The sequence below is a fragment of the Pectinophora gossypiella genome, chromosome Z (assembly GCF_024362695.1).
Source record: "Pectinophora gossypiella chromosome Z, ilPecGoss1.1, whole genome shotgun sequence".
Taxonomy (NCBI): Eukaryota; Metazoa; Arthropoda; class Insecta; order Lepidoptera; family Gelechiidae; genus Pectinophora; species Pectinophora gossypiella.
The window spans coordinates 4,474,210-4,497,573 of record NC_065433.1 but is presented as its reverse complement, the minus strand read 5'-3'; the positions used below and the strand labels follow the sequence as shown (position 1 = coordinate 4,497,573).

The window sequence follows — 23,364 nt, the reverse complement described above, 5'->3', positions numbered from 1 at the left end:
ACATTTTATCACGTTTTTCTATAAGGTGACAGTGTGCTTTTTTACAAATTCCATAGTAATTTCGTGTTTTGATGTTTGGTAAAAAGTAACCGATTTGACTAGTTGAAAACTAGCCTATTTAAAAAATAAAACGTGTATATTTGCAAATGTAAAAATGTATTTTATTATTTTTAAAATTTATTTTATATTGTGTGTAAGTAGGTACTATTGTCGATGCACCATAATAAAATAAATAAATAAATGCGATGGTTGCCAAGAGACGTTAAAAAAATAGAAGCGCTGTATTAATAAAGCAGCATATTTAGCTTCTACTGGATTGGGAGCGTATAAAAAAGTCAAACATGTTTCGCTGCTAGTGTCGGGCGCGTCGTAAAATCTGATGTGTCCATTCTAACATAAGGGACTATTGTTACGAGCGATATGCTGATCCCTTGTCACCATAACGTTCATCATATCCATCTTAGGACTTCGTATCAACAGTGGCTTCAAGTTTTCTTTTGATTACTTATAGCTGTACCCACTCCATTAGGAGGCGTGAGTTTATAATGTACAATCAAAGAGCAAAAGTGCAATCACTGAGCCCAGTGAATTATTTGTAAACAGTGGTGAAATTATGAACCATTAGTTGTCATAATTATAAAAATGTTTTTTGTCTATTACAGAAACGACATGTAATCAGGAGCAAGTGCAACCAGTTAATAAAATTTATTACTTTGCAAGAAACTGATTGGACTTTTGCAGCTTATCGTATGGTCACGAGCATTATGTATACACTTTGATACCATGTCACATTAACTTTTTGACAAATTGAACTGTAAGACTCACTAAATGTCAAATATGTTAGTGCGACAGAGTCCTAAAGTGGATACATTATATTGCTCATGACAGTACGAATGAAAAAAAAACATAGTAGCTGCTTAAAATCTGTTTGTCATTGACAAGGTAAGGAATTATGCCTAGTCCATCTATGGTGGTCCATGACCGATGAGATAGAACAAAGACTAATACTGTGTATAGAAAGGTAACTCTCTACCCCGCAGCAATTCGTAACGGGCGCCGACCGCACCCCCTCTGGGTCTTCTAGTCGACTCCGCCGCTAAGGAGTAAGGAGGAGAGCTCGCGAACTGTGTCTCACTCGCACATACGCGTTAGGCAGAATATGGTAAGAATATGATTTTTGTACGGAGTGTCAGAGTTGTGATCTGTCGCGTCACGGTTCATTATTTCCCACTTAGGAATTTGTATCAAAAGGCGGGCAAGTATGATATTACTCATCAGCCTACCCCATTGAGGGTCATGGGCGTGATCTTTATTTTTTATTTTTTGTTCTAAAAAAAGCAGCAGAAGCGAAAGTGCAACGCGCACTTAATACACTCTTTACTATTTTTTAAATCCTGCTCGTTAGGACCATTTTATGTGCGGAGCTGGAGATATTTAAATGAAATTGCACATACAAGATAAATGTGGACTGTATTTAATAGTATTATATTTTATAGTTACACTAGCTTTCGCCCGCGACTTCGTCCGCGTGACGTGTTATAAAAGAGAGATCTTTGTGTGGCAGTGCATGTCAAATTCCAAGCATCTAACTTATGCAGTTTAGATTTTTCATACAAAAGGATTTTCTCGCTAATTGCCGTTCCCGTGGGAATTTCGGGAATTCCTTTCTTAGGCACCTCTACGGGACCTAAGCTACGTCCCTTCCAAATTTCAAGTGCCTACGTTTAGCCGTTTAGGCTGTGCGTTGATATGTCAGTCAGTCAGTTTCTCCTTTTATATATTTAGAAGATGTTGAATGAGTAAGCAAAGAGTTGAAGGGAAAAGAGTGTAAGAATCGCCATCTTGTGGTCGAATTAAAAAACTTAAAACTAGTGTTGCCACATTATTTTATGTGACGATTCGAACAGAGTGTGATCGTAAGTAGAATTCCGTGATCACTGCCTACCCTAATGGGAAATAGGCGTGATTTGGTGTATGTGTGTGTGTACACAGCCTGCTCCGTTCCCGGGAATGCGGTTGATAACAATGTAGTAACACGATGAGACATTAGGTTCAAATTCACTCAATGTTCTTTACAAACACCAGTATTGCTTGTGTTCTGAATGAGAAAATACATGCATCCATACATAAAATCACGCCTATATCTTAATGGGGTAGAGACCGCGGAATTTCACTCAGTTACTTTCACTTGCCGAAGTCACGTCAAGAAATATACAGGGTGTTAGTGACATCGTAACGAAAACTTTGAGGAGTGATACAGACCATGATTCTCAGTTGAAATAAAGTGGAATTTTACGTCGCAAAAGTTTGCATTACATTTCCATAAAATAATTAAAAGAAACAAAAATAAAAAAATAATTTTCTGACAGGAAATTCCTCTTGATATCAACTCAGAATCATGGTCTGAATCACTACCCTCAGTATTCATTACGGTGTCACCAACACTCATACAATGTATGTACTTGGACGACGTGTAAGTGACATCGTAACGAATACAAAGAGTGATGATTCAGCTTAATATTCTGAGTTAATATCAAGTGGAATTTTCCATCGCAAAAGTATAGAATTGAAAATACTTATTAACAAAAAACACTAAAAAATATCACGAATTTTGCAACGGAAATTTAACTCAGAATCATGGTCTGAATCATCCCCCTGTATTCATTACGATGTCACTAACACCCTGTATAGAGAACAGTGATAGCGGCCAAAACAAAATATTGTTTCAAATGATGTAGTAATGGCCGTCATATAAATATTTAGAGACGGTAAGTATTGTATCAACAGTGGCTGTAAGTTATCATCTAATTACTCGTGGCTCTGGCCACCCCAATGGGATTACAGGCGTGAGCTTATACGAACATTTAACTCCATAAACTACACAACAAACTTTCGGTTACGTAAACTGTTCAAGATTGCAAGTAAGTATCAAAGGAAGCAATAACGCATCGATTCTCGGGATAGTGCGTTTCAGGGGGACGTGCTGGCGTCGAGTCGCTTGCGCAAGCTTCGCCAATCCTCTGGAGACCGGCCAAACGCGCGATCATGTCCCATCGAACACAAATGATATGCACACTGGTAACTAATCGAGCGATGATCTGCATTGTACTACAAAGTAGGTCAAGTAGACGGAATCCATCTTCGTTCATCTAATTCATTCAATTTTTGACGTGACTTATTGTAGATTTGCCGCAGATGGCCTTAACTACTTGGCCGGATAAATGGGGAGCGCTGAAGGCTCTCACCTGGTACAACGTTTAAGATAACATGCCTGAGGGTGCCCAGTTCGGCGCGAACCTCGGCTCAGGGCGTCGTCTGAGAGGAAAAATATTTGAAAGAATTAATCGACCCTAGTAGGTCGATAGCAATAAGCACTGATTGAGACTGATTGTAATACAGATATAAACTAACGAGTAACGAACATAAAAAATACGTCTGGAACTTGTATTCTGATTACGTCCTTCTGCCTACTCATTTAGGGATGCCGCATCCCTAAATGAGAAGATAAACTTACGCATCCCGGATGCGTAACTTTGCCTTCGCGTGGATTGTGAGGTGGATTATCAACCCCATCAACCCTGGGTTAATATTGAGCCGTCAAAGGCCCCTAACATGGCTCATGTAACGAGTACTAACTTACATCAGTAAGTAGCAACCAGAACCAACAGCTTAACGTGCCTTCCGAAGCACGAATCATCTTACTTTCGGACAATCAGGTGATGAGCCTGTAGCGGAGGTCCGTGTTGCTCTAAGGCCTGTAAAGTCCTAACCGAACTAGGTATCACTAAGTGATTTTCGTGATATGTCCCCACCTGGATTTGAACCAGGAACCTCCGGATCGAGAGCCCAACCTTCAAACCACTAGACCACGGAGGCCGTTATATGATTATTATTGAAAATTCCATTGATATCAACTCAGAATCATGGTCTGAATCATCCCTCAAAGTTTTCGTTACGAAGTCACTAACACCCTGTAATTACACCTGTCAGTTACCGACCTTGCAACCAACACGGTTGAAGAGGAAGCCTCTTGATAACTGCTGTGTTACAGCGCCATAGTATATCAATGAACAACACCCTCACATTCAGCCCCTATTGAACTCTTCATTGTTTCTCTTTTGTCTTGTAATTCCTGTGTGTGCAATAAAGTATTTGTTATGCTACGCTTATGCTATGCTATGCGACTTTATGCTATGTTATGTTATGTTTCGGGATGAAAAACACCTATGTAACGCATTCTGTGCTTTTTATAATTCCCAGTTCAGTAGAATAGTTATTATAATATATGTCTTAGCTTTAATTTCATGTAACCTTGGAAATTGCTTCGTAATAAATAGGTCAATGTGATTTTTTTTATTTTCTCTCGAGTCTCGACTGAAATATTTGTTTACATGGAACGTATAGTAGGCTATGAATAGTGTGGCTCTAAATCTTTTCAGTGAAAAATACTCGTATGTTTACAAAGTTTGCTTTTACTTAGAGAGCTTCTAAGTATGTCCACATCTCACTATCCAGTAGGTGACGCAGTAGGCAACGTGATAAAATTTTGTCACGGTCATTTAGGCTAGTTTCCAACTAGTCAAATCAGTTACTTTTTACTAAACGTCAAAACACGAAATTACTATGGAATTTGTATGAAAAAGCACACTGTGACGTCATAGGAAAACGTGATAAAATGTCGGACTTATTATTACGTTTGTCATGATTAAAATTCATAAATAATTTAAATAGAAAAAAGAAAATGTTTTTCGTTAGTTTTAGATCTGTCTTTATTTAGTAATCAGAATTTCATAATTCATCTTGAACCTTGTACACGACCCAATTCTGACGATATAATTGTGTGAACCCAAATAAGTCATATCGTTCTGTTAAAATACGAACTAAATCACGTAGCACGCATGTTAAGGACAAAATAAACTTATCGATTTCGACAAAACTTATTGATTCGATCGATAATTTTATGAACCCTGCAGGTTAGGTCTTCAATACCAATTTCTGGTCAGACATTATACTTATGGGCGTTGGGGCTCTTAAACCACACCCCGGAGACTCCGGAGCCGTTGGTCCCGGTTACTACTTACTGATGTAAGTACGTAGTCGTTACATGAGTCATGTCAGGGGCCTTAGGCGGCTCAATAGTAACCCTGACGCCAGGGTTGATGAGGAAGGTAATCCACCTCACAAACCACACGATAGAAGAAGAGAGATTTTTACCGCCGTCTAACGCATAAGTGTGAGCGAGACCAGGTCCGTACGCTCTCATAACATAACAAATACTTAAACCACACCCCGGAGACTCCATACAAAAATCCTCTCCTCCTTACTCTTTGACGTTTTACTGCTATTCAGGACTAAAGCACAGCCCGAACACTTCATACAAAAACCTCGTTTTACACAGACTCTACACATTGACGTCATCGTACACGCGCACCTATGTGTGACGTCTAACGCCCATACAATTGAAGACTAAAATAAGACCGAGGGGAGTGAGGTAAACTTAGCCCAACCGCTGTAGAGAGTTGCCGTTCTATACGTAGTATTTTTTCCTTACTCTATGACTAAATTGTGGCCCAGAGGGGGTGAGGTCGGCGCTAGATACGAATTAGCGCGGGGCGCGGAATTACCATCCTATACGTAGTATTATTCTTTGTACTACGCTTAAACGTAGCTGGCAAAGATTGGGTGTATATTGGTGCTAATTCCTGTAAATACCATCTAATTTTATTTTAAGTTATATCTGTCATTTTCTAATCCGCCGAAAAGGAAAGGGACGGGTAATCGACAAGCATAAAATTTATGGAACACACGTCAATTTTAAGCACAAATCTAAACCAACCGTCTAAAAATTTTACATCCGTCAATAACCAGATACAGTTAAGTAGACAGCACGTCAAACGGATTGCATACCAACGACGTACCTTTTGATTCGCCCGGGTTATTCATTCATTAACTCATTCTTCCTAAAATTAAGAGCTGTGAATCATCCGTCCCTTTCCTTTTCGACGGATATGAAAATGACGGATATAACTTTAAATAAAATTAGGCGGTGTCTGCAGGAATCGGGGCCATTCTATAGGTATATACGAATGGGTCTTCGGGGATGCGTGTATGACGCCTGCGAAAAGCTATGTAAAGAGTGTTATGCGAAATGCGAATGTTATGCAAATACGCATTACACATTGTTCTTTTACTCTCAGTATCCGATACCGACCCGCCGGCGTGGTCGACAATTTCCCTCAATCAGCGCTTATCGCTATCGACCCACTAGGGTCGATTAATTCTTTCAAATATTTTTCCTCACAGACGACGCCCTGAGCGGAGGTTCGCGCCCAACTGGGCACCCTCAGGCCTGTCTTAAATGTTGTACCGGGTGAGAGCCTTCAGCGCTCCCTATTTGTCCGGCCAAGTAGTTAATGCCATCTGCGGCAAATCAATAAGTCAGGTCAAAAAAAAAGTATAAGTTTCACCAGTAATTTGCCTGTTTTACGACTGTTTCAATTACAAATTGGCCGCGCATTGATAAACCCACTTGAATATGACGGGAGGTATATTTAGATTCTTTGTCCCAAATATTAGCACAGACCAGCGCTGCTGTAAATATCTTCTAGGCGTTTTAAATCAATATCTACATGGAGAACGTATCAGAAAGATTTTATGCAATCACGTTCAACAGTGCCCGTGATTAAAGCGGTCAGCTCACGATCTGGAGGTTCGGGTTCGATTCCTGCTGAGGACACTGTCGAAATCACTTTGTGAGACTCGCCTTTGTTACCTTGGGTTACAGGCGGAATTATTCGATTGTTAGAGAATATATGAATATTCCGTGCTTCGGAGACACCTTAAGCCATAATCATTAGGATAGCCGAGACAATATTATTATTTTTTTCTTATTTTTTTTATTGTATCTCTAATGCTATAAATAAATATTTTTTTTATTATTATTTTTACTATTGATTTCCATAGTCTCTGCTTACCCCGGTGGGAAATAGAAGCGATTTTATATAAGTATTATGTATTTGCGTATTATTTTTTTAATTTAGCTCGCTCCCATGGATATTACATGGGACTCAAACATAGCGAAGAGTGGGTGTGAACAACATTATTTATATTTGTTTTTGCATGTCTATACATAGATATGATCATACCTAATTCCAGTTTAACAGCATCCGTGGTCTAGTGGTTAGAGCGTTAGGCTCACGATCTGGAGGTCCGGGTTCGATTCCCGATGGGGACATTGTCGGAATCACTTTGTGAGACTGCCCTTTGTTTGGTAAAGACTTTTCAGGCTTGAATCACCTGATTGTCCGAAAAAGTAAGATGATTCCGTGCTTCGGAGGGCACGTTAAGCCGTTGATCCCGTAAAAACACCTCCACTCACCCGCAGTGAAGCAGCGTGGTGGAGTATGCTCCATTAATTAATTTATCTTTAGAATTAATCTTTATATTTCACTTTCCGCTTTATAAAATTTAATTTGTCAAACTTTGTAATTGGCTAGTATAAGATTTTTAACATCGCAACTTTAATTAAGATTATTATAAGCTGTAAAGTTTGCAATAAACGATTAAATAAAATAAAAAATAAATACCCCCTCCGGTTGATTGAGGGGAGGCCTGTGCCCAGCAGTGGGACGTATATAGGCTGTTTATTTATGTAATTCCAGTTGGGGTAGGCAGGGACCATGTAATTACACTTACTACGTGCATGCAAGAAGACAGATGAGTGGTGGAAGCGAAAGTGGTGTGTCAAGATCGTAGTAGGTGGAACTTCCTGTTCTCTGCCTACCCCAACAGGAAATAAGCGTGATCTTATGTACTTTTAAAAGCTGTTTACGGAAAGGCAACATTTATTTTTATGTTACCCGTAATAGATATATGCCGGGCAGCAGCGGTATCAGTACTGGTTGGAGGCCGAGGAAATGGATTCTGGTAAGGCTCTATCTAGAACATCACCAATTGAGAAATTGGTCGGTGTACTGCGGAACGGAAGGCGATTGGGACAACCACCGTTCTACACGCCCTATCTATGGAGTATTGAAGGCGATTACTCCACCGACAAGAGCGCAGCTCTTAAATAAAGGGAGAGAATAGATATTCTAGGCTACAGAGGTATACTTGCATAGTGCAGGGTTTTGAATTCAATCATGTCGAAGGCTATTTGATTAATCCATTTACCGGGTACTGGGTACCGAGTACCGAGTACCGGGTGCCGGGTACCGAGTACCGTGTACCGGAATACCACCGGCGGCGCGGCGCGTGTACCGGATCATCGGATTTACTGTGAAATGGACGCGAATTCAATTGTTCTAAAATATGAGTATCACAGGTAATGCGGTTTGAAGGTCATTCTAGTGTTATGCTACGTATAACAAACAATTCTTCCATTATTTGTGATAAGTAGTACATACATACATAAACTCACGCCCATTTCCCACCGGGGTAAGCAGAGACTATAGAATTTCATTTGCTTCGATCCTGACACAATTCTCTTGCTTCCTCCACATTCATCAATCGCTTTATACACGCACGCCAGTTCAGAGTAGATAAACCTTTTCTAAGGACATCTCCAATTTGGTCATCGTAAGTCCTTCTCGGTCTTCCTCTGCCAGCCCTACCATCATATTTTTGATACTATTTTTTTTTTATTAATTTTTAATATGAATATACAAATACGCTAATTCTTATAATAATAATTCGAAAGTCCAGATATATGACCTACCTAATAAAGACTAATTGCCGTCTATTACTGGCCTCAGTGGTCGAGTGGTTGAGAATTGGGCTCTCGATCCGGAGGTCCCGGGTTCGTATCTTGGTAGTGACATAACACAAAAATCCTTTTATGATTTGTAATATGGTTAGAATATTGCAGACTGATCACTTTTTACCGAACTTATATTTAAGTAGTTGATGCGATGAAGTCGATCAACTGACAACCCACACGAGAGAAGAATAATTCAGGCTGTTACTTAAAAGGTTTACGTTTAAATAAATTTATTGAATGGCTGAATATAATTCTTAAATAGTTTGGTATATGGTCTAGGTCAGGTACATGTTCTTTTTTCAAACATAACATAGCGTCACGCATGTGTCCCTGAAGGGGTAGGCAGAGGTATATATGTAGGAAAGCGAGAATACTACGGAAGGATAATGAATGGGAATTTGATTGTTGATGGTATGAAAGGAGGATGGTTAATGAATGGGACGTAAGGCGGTTTTTTTTTTTAAGTAAGAGAGGCGAGTCGATGGTGCAATGATTTGGGTAAAATATAAGGAGTGTTGTTTAAAATGTGTGTGGATTGATTATTTCACCACTCGCAGACTATATTAAAGGAAACGCTGATTGTTTTGCCACTTCGTATATAATTCGGTTTTAGTAGAAATTATAAACGTTACAAACACGTCCGACAATAAGAGAAGTTCGATGAATACAAAATTAATTTAAAAATAGTAAAGAATTAATATTTTTTTATAACCTTTTTTTTTAAAGGTATTTTTATGTTGCAATTGTCAACAAGTGTATAAAATAAAAGGACTGTTAATGGTTCTGTTTTTATAATAAAGTGTGTTGTAGTGCTCATATTCTGAAGCTCTTGAGTTGCTTATTATTAGGTATTTTGTGTGTACTATTTATATAAGTAGGTATATATGTTAGGTTATGTATACAGGTTACGTAATATTATATTTGTAAGTATGTTATATATTTATTTGCATGTATTTATTGGTAATAAGTTGTACTTATAGTTTGTACCCGCAATCTTTCAATTATTTATTTTTTTACATTTTTCCTCACCTTATGGTTGTCTGGAAGAAATCGCTTTAAGCGATAAGGCCGCCATTTGCCATGTACTTAGTTAAGATACTTTTTGTAATTATTTCTTTGTATTTGTATTGTAAAGACATTTAAAATAAATCCCGTGTGCCACTTAAATATAGTATAAGTAGGTACAACCACTCGTTGCCGGCTATGTTGAAGTTCAATGTAATAGGGAGCGAGCCTATTCTACTGGGCACAAATTCTGAAAACCACGTGATATCTATGATCCAAACGTTGATTGAAACTCTTAGAGCCCGAGCTAGGATTTCAAACCCGTGACACTAAGTAAGTCACGCATTCAAAATTCAAATTCAAATTATTTATTTTCAGACACAGGTCCATAGATGTTCTAGTAACAATGCAAACTTAAAGCTAGGGTTAGTATAAAACAGAGCAAATGAAAACTTAAGAGAGGTGGAGCATCACCCATCGGCGCAGCAATGGGGAGTCCCACTTATCAGCAAACACACTCAGAATGGTGTTGGTAGCGCCGCGGAGCCGCGACAGCAAGGAGGCGCTGCGCTTCCGCATAAAGGCATAGAAGTCATCAATGCGCGCCTCCGCAAACATGCCCGACGCACTGCAGCGCCACGGTCGCCCCAACAGCACTCTGAGCGCGTTATTGTACTGGACGCGCAGGTCGTTGTATGCCCATGCATATGCATATGTTTATTTTTATTTATTTTTTTTAAAGAACGTCTAGGGCCCTGTGCCGAGGTTTTTCTTGCAGCTTCTTTTCCCCGGCTATACAGGTTGTGAGAAGCTGCAGTAGTTTTAGGCGGATGAGACGTTCGTTATGTAAAAATTGACGATTCAAAGTGTAGCTATGTTACCTACTGAATAAAGATATTTTTTAATTTGAATTTGAATTTGAATTCCCCGAACAGGGCAAACGCAGATTTTTTTCCTCTAGATATTGTAACTTTCGACAAATAGGAGAGATTGTATTTCAGTAACTACTTACATAATCATTGCTTGGGCATTGGTTACTTGCTCATGATGATGATGATGATGAGTAGTGTACTGTAGTACACTATAACTTTTATTTCTCCAATAGATGTTGTATGAAAATATACCAGAAATCCGTTAACGGACTAATATCAAGAACTAGTTTATTTATAAGCACTTGCTCATAACCATGCATCAAACTTAAGAGAAGAGCTGGGGGTTAAAATGGCCACATCGAAGCGATTCATATAAAAAAGCAATATTGCTATTTGACATTTGTTTGCATTGCGCACTTACTTTTATGTGCGCAAATGTCAAATTGCAATATTGATTTCTTAGATAGCTTCGATGTGGCCATTTTAACCCCCCAGAGATTAATCACGTGATTTTCGTAGATTCATGAAAAAAGTACACAATAAAAGGACAGTCGAGGAAAAAAAGCTGTTCGTTTGTACAGAACTTCCCGTAACAAACGGTAGAGAACGTTAAATCTGTCACCGCGCCGATAGTAGCGATATGGAGTTTTATAAATAAGTTAATATTTTCGTCAAGGTTCCCCACTATTTCGGTGTTACAGCGAAAGTCTTAGCTTCGGAGTTTTAGGGATTATAGAAGTGAATATTAAGAGTAATTTGTCAGTGATGGAATTAATGGCCACAATTAACTACTGTAGTACACTATAACTTTTATTTCTCCAATAGATGTTGTATGAAAATATACCAGAAATCCGTTAACGGACTAATATCAAGAACTAGTTTATTTATAAGCACTATTAGGATAATACAGGCATATGCCCACATCCTAAAACCTTCCATGCCAGACCTAGCAAAATAGAAAGTACACTTCTGATAAAAAAAAATTGAAACACCTCGCAAGAATAGATATGTTTAGATTTATTTTAAGAAATAAGTTCGTATGATTAATAATTATTGAAACAAAATATTTATTGTTCAATCACTGGTTAGTTCAGCTAGACAGGTGCCACGTCTAGACAAAATCTTAGCTACACCAATGCCTATAGAACATCCTAGAGCAAAAAAAAGCCATAATTTTAGCCATAGAAAGTTACAAACTTACAGTGTCAAAAATCAAAATGTTACTTCATTCGGATAAGCCATGTACTTAGTTAAGAGTCTTTTTGTAATTATTTCTTTTTATTTTAGTGCAATAAAGTGGATTTGTATTGTATTGTATTGTACTGTATTGTATTGTACAAGTAGCGGCTTATGACATACACAGCAACCCGCGCTGTAATTAAAAGTATTTTTTATGGTTCAATTGCTTCTATGCTGTTCTGAGAGCATATTAAAAACATAGAACACGATCAGCTTCCCGGGATGTCGTAAAATCCGACAGAGGGATTGTCCTTTCTAACATAGTATAAACGGTGGTTGCAAGTTGTCTTTGATTACTTTGTTGCTCTGTCCACCCCATTAGGCATCGCGGGTGTGAGGTTATGTATTTAATTATAACTAATAAGTATAATATCCGATTCATTCCTCATCGTCGTAGCACTGTGAAAAGTCGAACTAAAATACAGTCGCATAAGCCAAATAGAAATTGAAACGCATAAAACAGACACCAAAATCCTAAAACATATAAATGAAACTATTAATTCATTATGAAATATTGACAGTTGAAATATGTATCAACTACATGCAAGGTTTCAATGAAATAGGGTAAGTGTTATAAACATCGAAATTTTAATATCGATTATTTATAAGTTTTCATGCGTCTAACGATAAGCACTTAGGTACCTCGGACCTCGACATTATAATATCATGAAATAATTAGTAGTTTCTTGCCAATAGTACTTCAATGACACTGAATAGTTACATATAGATACAAGGCTAAAGATAAGACATTAAATAGGTATACTTAATTAGTAGAAGATGCGATGACTGCTAAAGATGATTATGATAATTAAACACACATACGCTAAACTGCCAAGTAACTCCAAATTATTTCAAATAAAAGATGACAAAATATAGTTCTATCATCCAACGAACACGTTAAGCCAAAACTATTCTATGTTAATGTATAACCACTGCACTTCGCACTCTGCTACGTAATCTATTAATGAGATGAGCCTAAAATGTCTAAAAATTGATCAATGGCGGCGAGGTGATACTTCTCTAGACACTGATGCTACTCTAGGTTACCACTGCACTGGAGCTTAGCACTTAACCGCTACGTACGGACAGGGGGTAAGCGGACGTAGCACCCAGGGGACACCGCGGAACTCTTGCGCAAGGACGATAGCCAGCCACAAATACCTGCTGTAGATCGAGGAGTTGGACCTGATGGGTCCGCCGGCCGCGTCACCCTTGCAACAGGTACTGCCCATCTCGGGAGCGCATATCGGTCGAGAGTTCGCGATGGCTAGCCGCGGACTGCGGCACGCACGGGTATTTTTGTGTGAGCGACGCCTGCGCCACTGCTCTGTTTACGAAACGCCAGCGCTTCGCACGGAAACGAAGACGCGTCATTTTCGCGCCACGGATTGTTTCAGATGTATAAGTTTTTTTTATATGTACTTTATGTACTCGTAATCTAGTAATTTACCGGTAAGCACCATAACGTTGCCTACGTCAAAAATGTATGCTACTGTAAGAGACATTATCTTAATATTCAACGATTTATAGCCCTTATTAAACCGAAGTAGGTGTAGTTACTTCCTTTGAAAACTTTTTCGAGTAAGTGTGGTTAAAATTATGAAAGGTCCTACCGAACACTTTAGATAGCTCCGATCTATGAAACTTCTCCGGCACTATTGGAAATATTCAAACACTTAGGTAACTGTTATTATTGTCAGTTATTAATGACAATAATGAACATATTTGTCCGTAACATTAGTCAATTTACTTAATATAGTTCTTACATTTATCTATTCGAGAATCAAAAATAATCCGACTCTGTAAAGAAAAACATTGCGAGTCCATCTAAGAAAGCTACAGCGGAACAAAGATGCGCCTAAGTCGTCTCGTGAAAAACGTGAGCTATGAAAGCGGTACCAAGAGATCCCTACAGGTGGCGCTTCATAGCCGCGCTGAGAGTTACTATCGATCGACAACAGATGTCGCTACTACCGCTCCGCAAGGTGGCGCCCTGGGGCTTCGGCTACGACAAATAACATTCCTGATCTCATATTTATTTTTGGGCAGTATAAGGTAAACCTTGGCTGACATCATTGGGAACTAGCCGTTTTATATTAGAGCGCTGCGAAGAAAGCTATTAGAAAGTGTTTAGCTCGCTGTAAAATCTGCTGCAAACATAAAATTATATTTATCTGACATTTTACGGCGAATAAAAACGTTTTCAAATTAAATATCGCGATGAAGCTGATAAAGTAATATAAGAATTTGTTTTCAGTATAAAAATGTTAGCTAGAGCTTTAGCTAAAGTAAATGTCAAAAATGTAATATTCTTAGCTTAGCATTCCGGGTCGAGGAATTGCGTCTTACCTCTGACTTTATAGACATTATGGATTTATGGGTAATAACAACAATAACAAAAGATGTTATGGCTATCTAAATTGTTTCAACCTAGTTTTGATACTACAGCCTATTTCATGCATAAGCAGGACTATTATCCTTCACGCTATGTGTTTTCACGGCATAATATATTTTATTTTTTATAATAATTTTACAAATAATAATCATTGAAAAAAACAGCAAAAAATAATAAAAATAATAATAAGGAAACAAGACAGAAAGCACTTATAAGTATATTCTGGATTTAGTTCGTATGCTCATCATACGCAAGCGGACAAAAGAGGCCAAAGCGGGCTCATTTTGAGATGGATTTTCGCGGGTGACAGTACAGACTACACTGAATGCAAATGTATAATATAGTATAGGTAGAATTAGATTAGATTATGCGTACGAATCTGCGCGGCGGTGATGTACAGTCCACGTCGAAATGTGCCTGTTGTAAAACTCTTAGTAACGACATAACGATGGCTCCTGTTTCTTTTTTCAAATAGGGTAGTTTCCAACTAGGCAAATCAGTTACTTTTTACTAAACGTTAAAACACGAAACGATTATGGAATTTGTATGAAAAAGCAACCTGTGACGCCATGGAAAAACGTGTCTCAAAATGTCGCACTTATTATCTGTTTTTATTTAGTATTCATTTCATAATTTATTTTTCACCTAGGAAACTACCCAATCCTTGTACTCTGATCCTGTCTTAAGGTGATAAAACTCTTTATTAGTAGCAGAATTGGATTACTCTTTTTCCCTCATTCAGAGCTTATCGCTATCGACCCACTAGGGTCGATTAATTCTTTCAAATATTTTTCCTCTCAGACGACGCCCTGAGCCGAGGTTCGCGCCCAACTGGGCACCCTCAGGCCTGTTGTCTTAAACGTTGTACCGGGTGAGAGCCTTCAGCGCTCCCCATTTGTCCGGTCAAGTAGTTGCGGCAAATCTACAATAAGTCACGTCAAAAAAAAAAAGGATTACTCTTCAAATGAATGACCCTACGGAAAGTTTCTGCTAAGTTGCGCTCTATAACTTTCTAAACTTTCTCTATATTCTCAGTCCAGTAGAGTAAATCCGTGATAGCCCAGTTCGGAGAATGCGTGACTTGCATCGTAGTGTGAAGGGTTCGAATCCCGGTTGGGGATCTAAACAACTTTTGCGCGTTTTTACTACCGGGAATATTCCCATTTTGGGAACGGCACATCGCTGGTGCGGATCCTTTTTTTTAACGTGACTTATTGTCGATTTGCCGCAGATGGCATTAACTACTTGACCGGACAAATGGGGAGCGCTGAAGGCTCCCGGTACAAAGTCTACGACAACAGGCCTGAGGGTGCCCAGTTGGGCGAGTGGTGCGGATCGTACTTAGAGTGCGAGAGGTTAAGCGCAGAATGTAGATGTACCGTACCACGCTATACCTCACCGCGGTACCGTACTTGCACCAATGAGTTATTAACTTGTCTTAACTGCACTTTTTTCACACAGTTGGCTCGACCATTACAGACAGCGATACTGTTCGCTATCTATCACGTCCCGTCTAACAGAAAACTCGGTACTTAGTTCATTCGGCAGCGGAATTCATCTTTCGATGGGCTGGTCTGTACCTCTGTAGGTACACTACCCCAGGGATATGTTCATAAGCTTATGTTGTTATGCAACAACTCTAAACACGCACCAGATCTGGAGGGTTATTTATTTATTTATTTTTTATTAATTTTAAACTTATACAAACTTATAAACTAAAAACAATAGATCACATCAATAAACCCCAAAAGGGTTTGTCCTGATGAACATTCCGCTTTAAAATTACTACAATTTACTTAAACTATTGATACCCACTACGCGCCACAATAGGTACCGAGTGCGATCATCGGGTTAAAAAGGCCACATCGAAGCAGTTCATCTCAAAAACCAATATTGTAGTTTGACATTTGCGCATATAAAAGTACGCACAATGCAAACAAATGTCAAATAGCTATATTGCTTTTTTAGATTAATTGCTCTAGTTAGACTCAGAGGGGGTGAGATCGGCGCCCGATACGAATTGGTGCAAGGCGGAGAGTTATCTTCTGTTACGTACTTAGTATCATTCTTTATTCTCTAGTTGTTTATATATTCATATTTATTTTACCATCCTTAACCCCGACTCATGAATAAGAGAAGTGTGACAGGATCGAAGCAAATGGATTTCCATTTTCTCTGCTTACCCCGGCGGGAAATAGGCGTGAGTTTATGTATGTATGTTTACCACCCGACCCAACATTCCATTGCATAGGTAGGTAATTTTCTATAGATTCATCAAATCCGCAACCCGCAGTGGACCAACGAAATGGAGCATTCTCCGTACCCCCTCCGATTGACTGAGGGGAGGCATGTGCCTAGCAGTGGGACGTAGGGACCTATACATATACCTAGGCCAATTATTAAAAAAGTGTTACTGGCCATTGGTTGGTTTAGTCGTATTGTTTGAATTTGAATTTATGATTCCTAATTCTTTTGGATCTACTCTGAACCTGCGTGCGCTTATGAAACGATTGATGATATGGAGGAAGCAAGAGAAGTGTGTCAGGATCGACGCAAATGGAATTCCATAGTCTCTACTTATCTCGGTGAGAAATGGTTGGAGAAATGGAGTTTACGTATGTATTGTAATGTTTTGGAAGACCTTACCACGTTGGTTGGTTTTTCTTCCTTGGAAGTCCTACATGCCTTCGGATATAGTTTGGACCCTTCGTTTATATCTAGATTCTTTCGCTCACAGCTCACGACTGTACCCAATTTGGGGTAGTCAGAGGTACATTCATCGCAAGATGAACTAAGTACCCATACCGCACACAAACAGTATCTAGCTTATAGTTAAATAAAAAATATATTCCTACATTCCAATTCCAAATCTCTGAGACTATAATAATGTCCCAGACCCCAGACGTCCCACACCCATTGCAATACCTACTACTGGGCACCCTCAGGCCTGTTGTCTTAAATTTTGTTTTTTTTTTTTATTTTGCTCCCCATTTCGTCGCTGATGTCGCTAACTGACGTAATTTTTAGCGAAACTGATTTGCACCTTTTGCTATTGTCAATATGTCAGACAGGGTATGGGACATGTACGTATGATTTTTTAATGAGTAGTTAATGCCATTGAGGGCAAATCTACAATAAGTCAAGTCAAAAAAAACAATAAGTACCCATTTGCACTTTAAGTACGCGGATTGCATTGCTTCTGTATACTTAATATTATTTATTTTTCTAGTTTCACGGCACACGTAAGTATGTTAGTTATATAAGTAACTTTGTTTATTTACATTACAAAATGCTCTCGCACTTCCTATTTAAAAACAGAGTAATTTTATTTTTCTTTAACATTTTATACTACTTAGCACTTCGTCAATATTTCCATTTTCGCATGGATTTCTATAATAGTGGTGCATTAATAGTGGTGCCTATTTGTCAAAACTTGTCGCGAATTCCTACAGTAGTACTTCGTTATCATCGATCATCGTATCCTTCAGGCATTTACCTACCTACCTACATATTATGCTAAAAAACCAGAGTGTTTGGAATCCAACAACAAGCTTTTAAAATCAGCTGCATGTGTTTCAAATCACAGAGAAAATGTTAAAATTTCTGTTTTAAATGTTAATGTATGTTGTGTGTTAGCCGTTGCTGAGACTTGGCCTTAGACACGAAACCTAAGACGCAATGTCGGAAACTTCTATACAGACATTTTTCCATGTATTCTCGGCCCAAATCACTATTACATTACAGTTCGGAACAAACGGCGAGTCGTGTCTCTTGCAGACTTCCTGGTTCTGTATTTATACATCGACACGTCAAAAACAAACAACGCTACCGGCGCGACGGCAACGCGCGGCTCCGCGGCTATGCACCTTATCCCCCACCCTTACACTACAACTACCGCAACCACTGCTCCGGCGCATTTAGACTACCATCAACCGATCCCGAAAACATGTCCCAATCTCAACCGGGAATGCAACAGTGCACCGACACACGCGAACATGTTTATGACGCGTGAAAAAGCACGAAAAAAGCGTAGTTAGAAATAGAACGTACCATTGGTAGCGGAAGGGCGGAGTTCCAGAAGGCAGGGGCAGGACGAGGGCGGCGGCGCTGCCGGGCGCCGCTCGCACCGTGTGCAGCCCGGCAGCCGGGAACGCTGGGGGCTCCATAGGGCTCCAGTCGGGTCCTCTCGGGCCGCGCGCGGCTGGCCGTGTGCGCGCGCGCTCTCCCGCCCGCCGGTTTTCTATAAATAATACGGAAAAATGTAGCGCGAGTGTTCGCCGCGAATATTTCGCACACTGGACGACCGACGCGGACGCCACCACGCGGCCGCAACAGCTGATCGCAACGGTAATTACCTCCCGTGAAACTAAATTACGCCAAAACGTGGACCATTAGGCCTCACAAAAGTTGTACCCTCTGTGGCCACGAAATTGAAAACATTTTCCACTTTACTGATAGAGTAAAAATAGGTAAGTACCTATATAGGCTAATAATTTAAAGCAACAATAAATTAAATCTAACAATGTACTACCTAAGTATAAGTAAATTGTTCTGAATCATATGATTCAGACGCTACGTATATACGTAGCGGAGGTCTGTGTTACCCTGTGCTATCGAAATACAGGGTGTTAGTGACATCGTAACGAAAACTTTGAGGAATGATTCAGGCTATGATTGTGAGTTGTTATCAAATGGAATTTTCCGTCGCAAAAGTATGGAACTGGATGGATATGGAATATAATTTTAAAAAGCGATAAAATTTTCATGAATTTTCCGTCAGGAAATTCCACTTGATATTAACTCAGAATGGTATCACTAACACCCATCTTCTTCTATCGTGTGGGTTGTGAGGTGAATTACCAACCTCTTCAACTCTGGTGTCAGGGTTATTATAGAGCCGCCAAAGGCCCCTGACATGGCTCACACCCATACCTATTTGTATGTACTTGTGCGGAATGTAAGTAACATCGTGACGAATACTTTCCATTGCAAAAGGATTGAAAATAATTTAAACAGCCCAAAAACAAAATATGAATTTTGCGACGGAATTTCCACTTGATATTAACTCAGAATCATTGTCTGAATATCCCCCTCAGTATTTGTTACGATGTCACTAACACACTGTATAGGAAGGTGATTTATATGCAGGTATATATCCCAAGCAGTGATGCATGTCAAAAGCCTTTGGCGGGTCAATAATAAACCTGTCACCAGGTTTGATGAGGTCGGTAATTGACCTGACAAACACAACGCACACGAGTAAAGCAGCCTAATGGTCCAAAAGCCTTTGGCTTTTAGGCTGGAAATTAGTCAATAATAGAGTTAATAAAATATATAACATAGTCAAATTAAATACCTACTCTAAAATACGTCAAAACACACAAACTATTATACCTCAAATGTAAATAAAGACTTGATCATCATCATCAGCCCATTAACGTCCCACTGCTGGGGCACGGGCCTTCCCTATGGATGGATAGGGAGATCGGGCCTTAAACCATCACGCGGGCCCAGTGCGGATTGATGGTTATTAACGACTGCTAATGCAGCCGGGACCAACGGCTTAACGTGCCTTCCGAAGCACGGAGGAGCTCGAGATGAAAACTTTCTTTTTGTGGTCCCCCATCCTATGACCGGCCTTTGCGAAAGTTGCTTAACTTTAACAATCGCAGAACGAGCGCGTTTACCGCTGCGACACCGAGCTCCTCGCCTATTTTAAATAAAGACTTATTCGTCCTATTTTAAAAGTAAATAAACCTATACTTACCAGTGTTTAAACGGTTTGAAGTTTTATAAAATATCTAAGGACTGGGGACTGGTGGAATAATAGTTAATATAGGTACTAACCAATTTTCCATTTGAATATAATATACCTATTTAAAGTAGGTAAATAAGACTCATTTGAATAAATGCCAACATTCCTCGCTACCTAAGTTGTAATGGAGAGTAATTTATACCAAATGCAATATTTTCCGATGACTTTCATGTGCAATCGTATAAATAATTCCTTTTCTTTGTTTTACCTTTCTGTTTCTGTCATCTGAACATATTTTACCTATTAAAATACATAATTACTTACAAACGTTATTAAAACGGTATATACGTAGATACTTAATAATATGTAAGTACCTACCTAACTAGCTACTACAAGATGAAAACTCCAGTTCTTACCAAACATACATACCTTCATAAGCTCACGACTTTATCGCAATTGGGGCAGTCGGAGCTGCATCCATCACAAGATGAACTAACTACCCACACCTCACCGAGCTTTCTTTTAGACAGACGTAAGATGGTGAGTATCGCCGTCTATAATGGTCGAGGCAACAGTGTAGTGAAAACAGCACCTAAGATAAATTAACAACTTACAGGCGCTAATCCGGTATCGGAGTTGGAATCGGCGCTCCCTGATTGAGAAGCAAGCCGGTGCACCATAGAGTCCACACGACACACAAACATAACATACATATACATAAACAGCCTACACACGTCCCACTGCTGGGCAAAGGCCTCCCCTCAAGTAACCGGAGGGGGTATGGAGCATACTCCACCACGCTGCTCCACTGCGCGTTGGTGGAGGTGTTTGGCCTAGGAGCCCGGGACCAACGGCTTAGCGTGCCTTCCGAAGCACGGAATCATCTTACATTTTCGGACAATCAGGTGATTCAAGCCTGCAATGTCTTGTGTGCGTCAAGCTAGCGGCCTCAAAAAAAAAATGGGCACGAAAAAATAATTTGACCATACCAAAAAATAGTACTCTTATTGAAAAAAATAGTACCTGTTGTAAAAAAATTAGTACCATCACGGTTCTGGATATATAGCCATGTTTTATTGCACTTGCTAGCTTGACGGTGAGCGAAATTTGGCGAGAGTTAACGACAAGGTCTTTCGCTTTGATTTAAACGCCAAAAAATAGTACCGAAATAGTACTCACCCCCTGCAAAATACCGAAAGTAGTACTTCAACGGTTCCAAAGTTATAAAGGCAGTTCTTTGATCCCGCTAGCTTGACGTTTTGAAAATACCTATTACTTATCTGGGGAACGCTTGCATACTTCAGTATGTAACTAATGTCAATAAACTCGTATGAAATAGTACTCCCTACCATCATAATTTTGATCCGATTCTCTTTGTAGAAATGTTAAAAAATCATCATAACCTATGCCATACATTTGTTGTTGATACAGTCACGTAGACAATAACATAACCTCACAATTTATTCGTAAGTATTGCCATTTTGGAGGTCTACCCTACCATTTCTTTGCACTTCAGTGCTGCTATTACAAAAAATTCCTATTGCATACACCCATATACACTAATTTTAATAGAAAATGGCTGCATGGGTCTAGTTCTTATCGAAAACAATCTGTGATTTTAATACATCATAATACATTTTTAATCTGCTGTTTTATTTTATAATTTATACCTTCATGTTGAATTTGTTACGGATCGAAGTGTTTGTTAATAAACAATTTGCAGTATTTGTAGAATAACTCAAAGAGTTTCAACAATGATATTACTTTCATCTAACAACCCTGGCACTTCACCAATTTTTACCCAAAAATGGGGAAAAATACTGAAATCTGACAACATTCTTGACCATGTGTAATAATTTTGTTCGCGACTGTACTCGTCTTGATAAATGTATGACATAGGTTATAATGACTTTTTGACATATTTCTACAAAGAGAATCAGGTCCAAATTATGATGGTAGGGAGTACTATTTCATACGAGTTTATTGACATTAGTTACAAACTGAAGTATGCAAGCATTCCCCAGATAATAGGTATTTTCAAAACGTCAAGCTAGCGGGATCAAAGAACTACCTTTATAACTTTGGAACCGTTGAAGTACTACTTTCGGTATTTTGCAGGGGGTGAGTACTATTTCGATACTATTTTTTGGCGTTTAAATCAAAGCGAAAGACCTTGTCGTTAACTCTCGCCAAATTTCGCTCACCGTCAAGCTAGCAAGTGCAATAAAACATGGCTATTAATCCAGAACCGTGATGGTACTAATTTTTTTACAACAGGTACTATTTTTTTCAATAAGAGTACTATTTTTTGGTATGGTCAAATTATTTTTTCGTGCCCATTTTTTTTTTGAGGCCGCTAGCTTGACGCACACAATGTCTTTACCAAACAAAGGACAGTCTCACAAAGTGATTTCGATAATGTCCCTATCGGGAATCGAACCCGGACCTCCGGAGATCGTGAGCCCAACGCTCTAACCACAAGACAACGGAGGCTGTTTGAGGACACACAAATAAAAGATAAAATAAGATAACATTATCAAAATCAGAATCATTTATTCAACATATAAATTATTATCATATATAAACTTGGTGAAGGTCAACTTAACATTTATGAATCTACGTGTTATGGATGAGAAGAAATGACAATAAACTGCAACAGCAATAAGTATCAACTATACTTGACCTTACCTGTTGCATGGCCGGTGACGAGGCTACGGGCTTCCACCCACGCAATGCGGTTGGGTTTTCACGTCGCGTCGGCGTATATGCAGTCTCTGCATATTTCGCAATGCAATATGAAACAGTACGAACTAAAAAAAATTAGAAAATCCGATCTTCAAGTTTCCAAACCAATGCGTGAAGAAGTCTGTCGTCTCCTGCAAGAAATGTGCGTTACAGAAGAAAAACTTGGTAGTGGATCTAGCTATTTATTATTACTTATTTAACCAATTGTTGACAATTGCAACATAAAAATACCTTTTACAAAAAAAGGTTCTAAAAACTACGTCGGACGTGTTTGTAACCTTTGTAATTACCTACTTAAAGTGAATTATTAAGCGAAATGGCAAAACAATCAGCGTTTCTTTACTACAGTCTACGAGTGGTGAAACTAATCAATCCACACATTCCAACTACATTAAAAAATTGGCGCCATCGTGGTGTTAGTCGTTCGGATACAAATCAAATCAGAATCATTTATTCAACGTAATTATCATGGATAAACTTGTTGAAGGTCAATGTAACATTTTTGAATTTACATCATTTCGCAAGGTGTTATGGCTGAGGAGAAGAAATGACAAGAAACTGCAACATTAAGTATATTAATACACATTAAGTATAT

General features: G+C 39.0%; 1 protein-coding gene across 33 annotated transcripts in view; it reads right to left on the bottom strand.

Annotated features, from left to right (window-relative positions):
* Window positions 1-18,471, bottom strand: part of LOC126380053 (titin homolog) — a 106,470-nt gene extending 87,999 nt beyond the window's left edge. For 22 of the 33 annotated variants that reach the window (XM_050029175.1, XM_050029202.1, XM_050029187.1 and 19 more), the window contains exon 1: window positions 18,320-18,470. In XM_050029175.1, coding sequence (XP_049885132.1) covers window positions 18,320-18,435 — 116 coding nt within the window. In that variant the 5' untranslated portion in view covers window positions 18,436-18,470. Of the gene's footprint in view, window positions 1-13,035; window positions 13,174-18,319 lie in introns of those variants that run through there. The other 11 variants (XM_050029205.1, XM_050029203.1, XM_050029209.1 and 8 more) reach the window with 4 other exon arrangements.
* Between the last annotated feature and the right edge of the window lie 4,893 nt (window positions 18,472-23,364).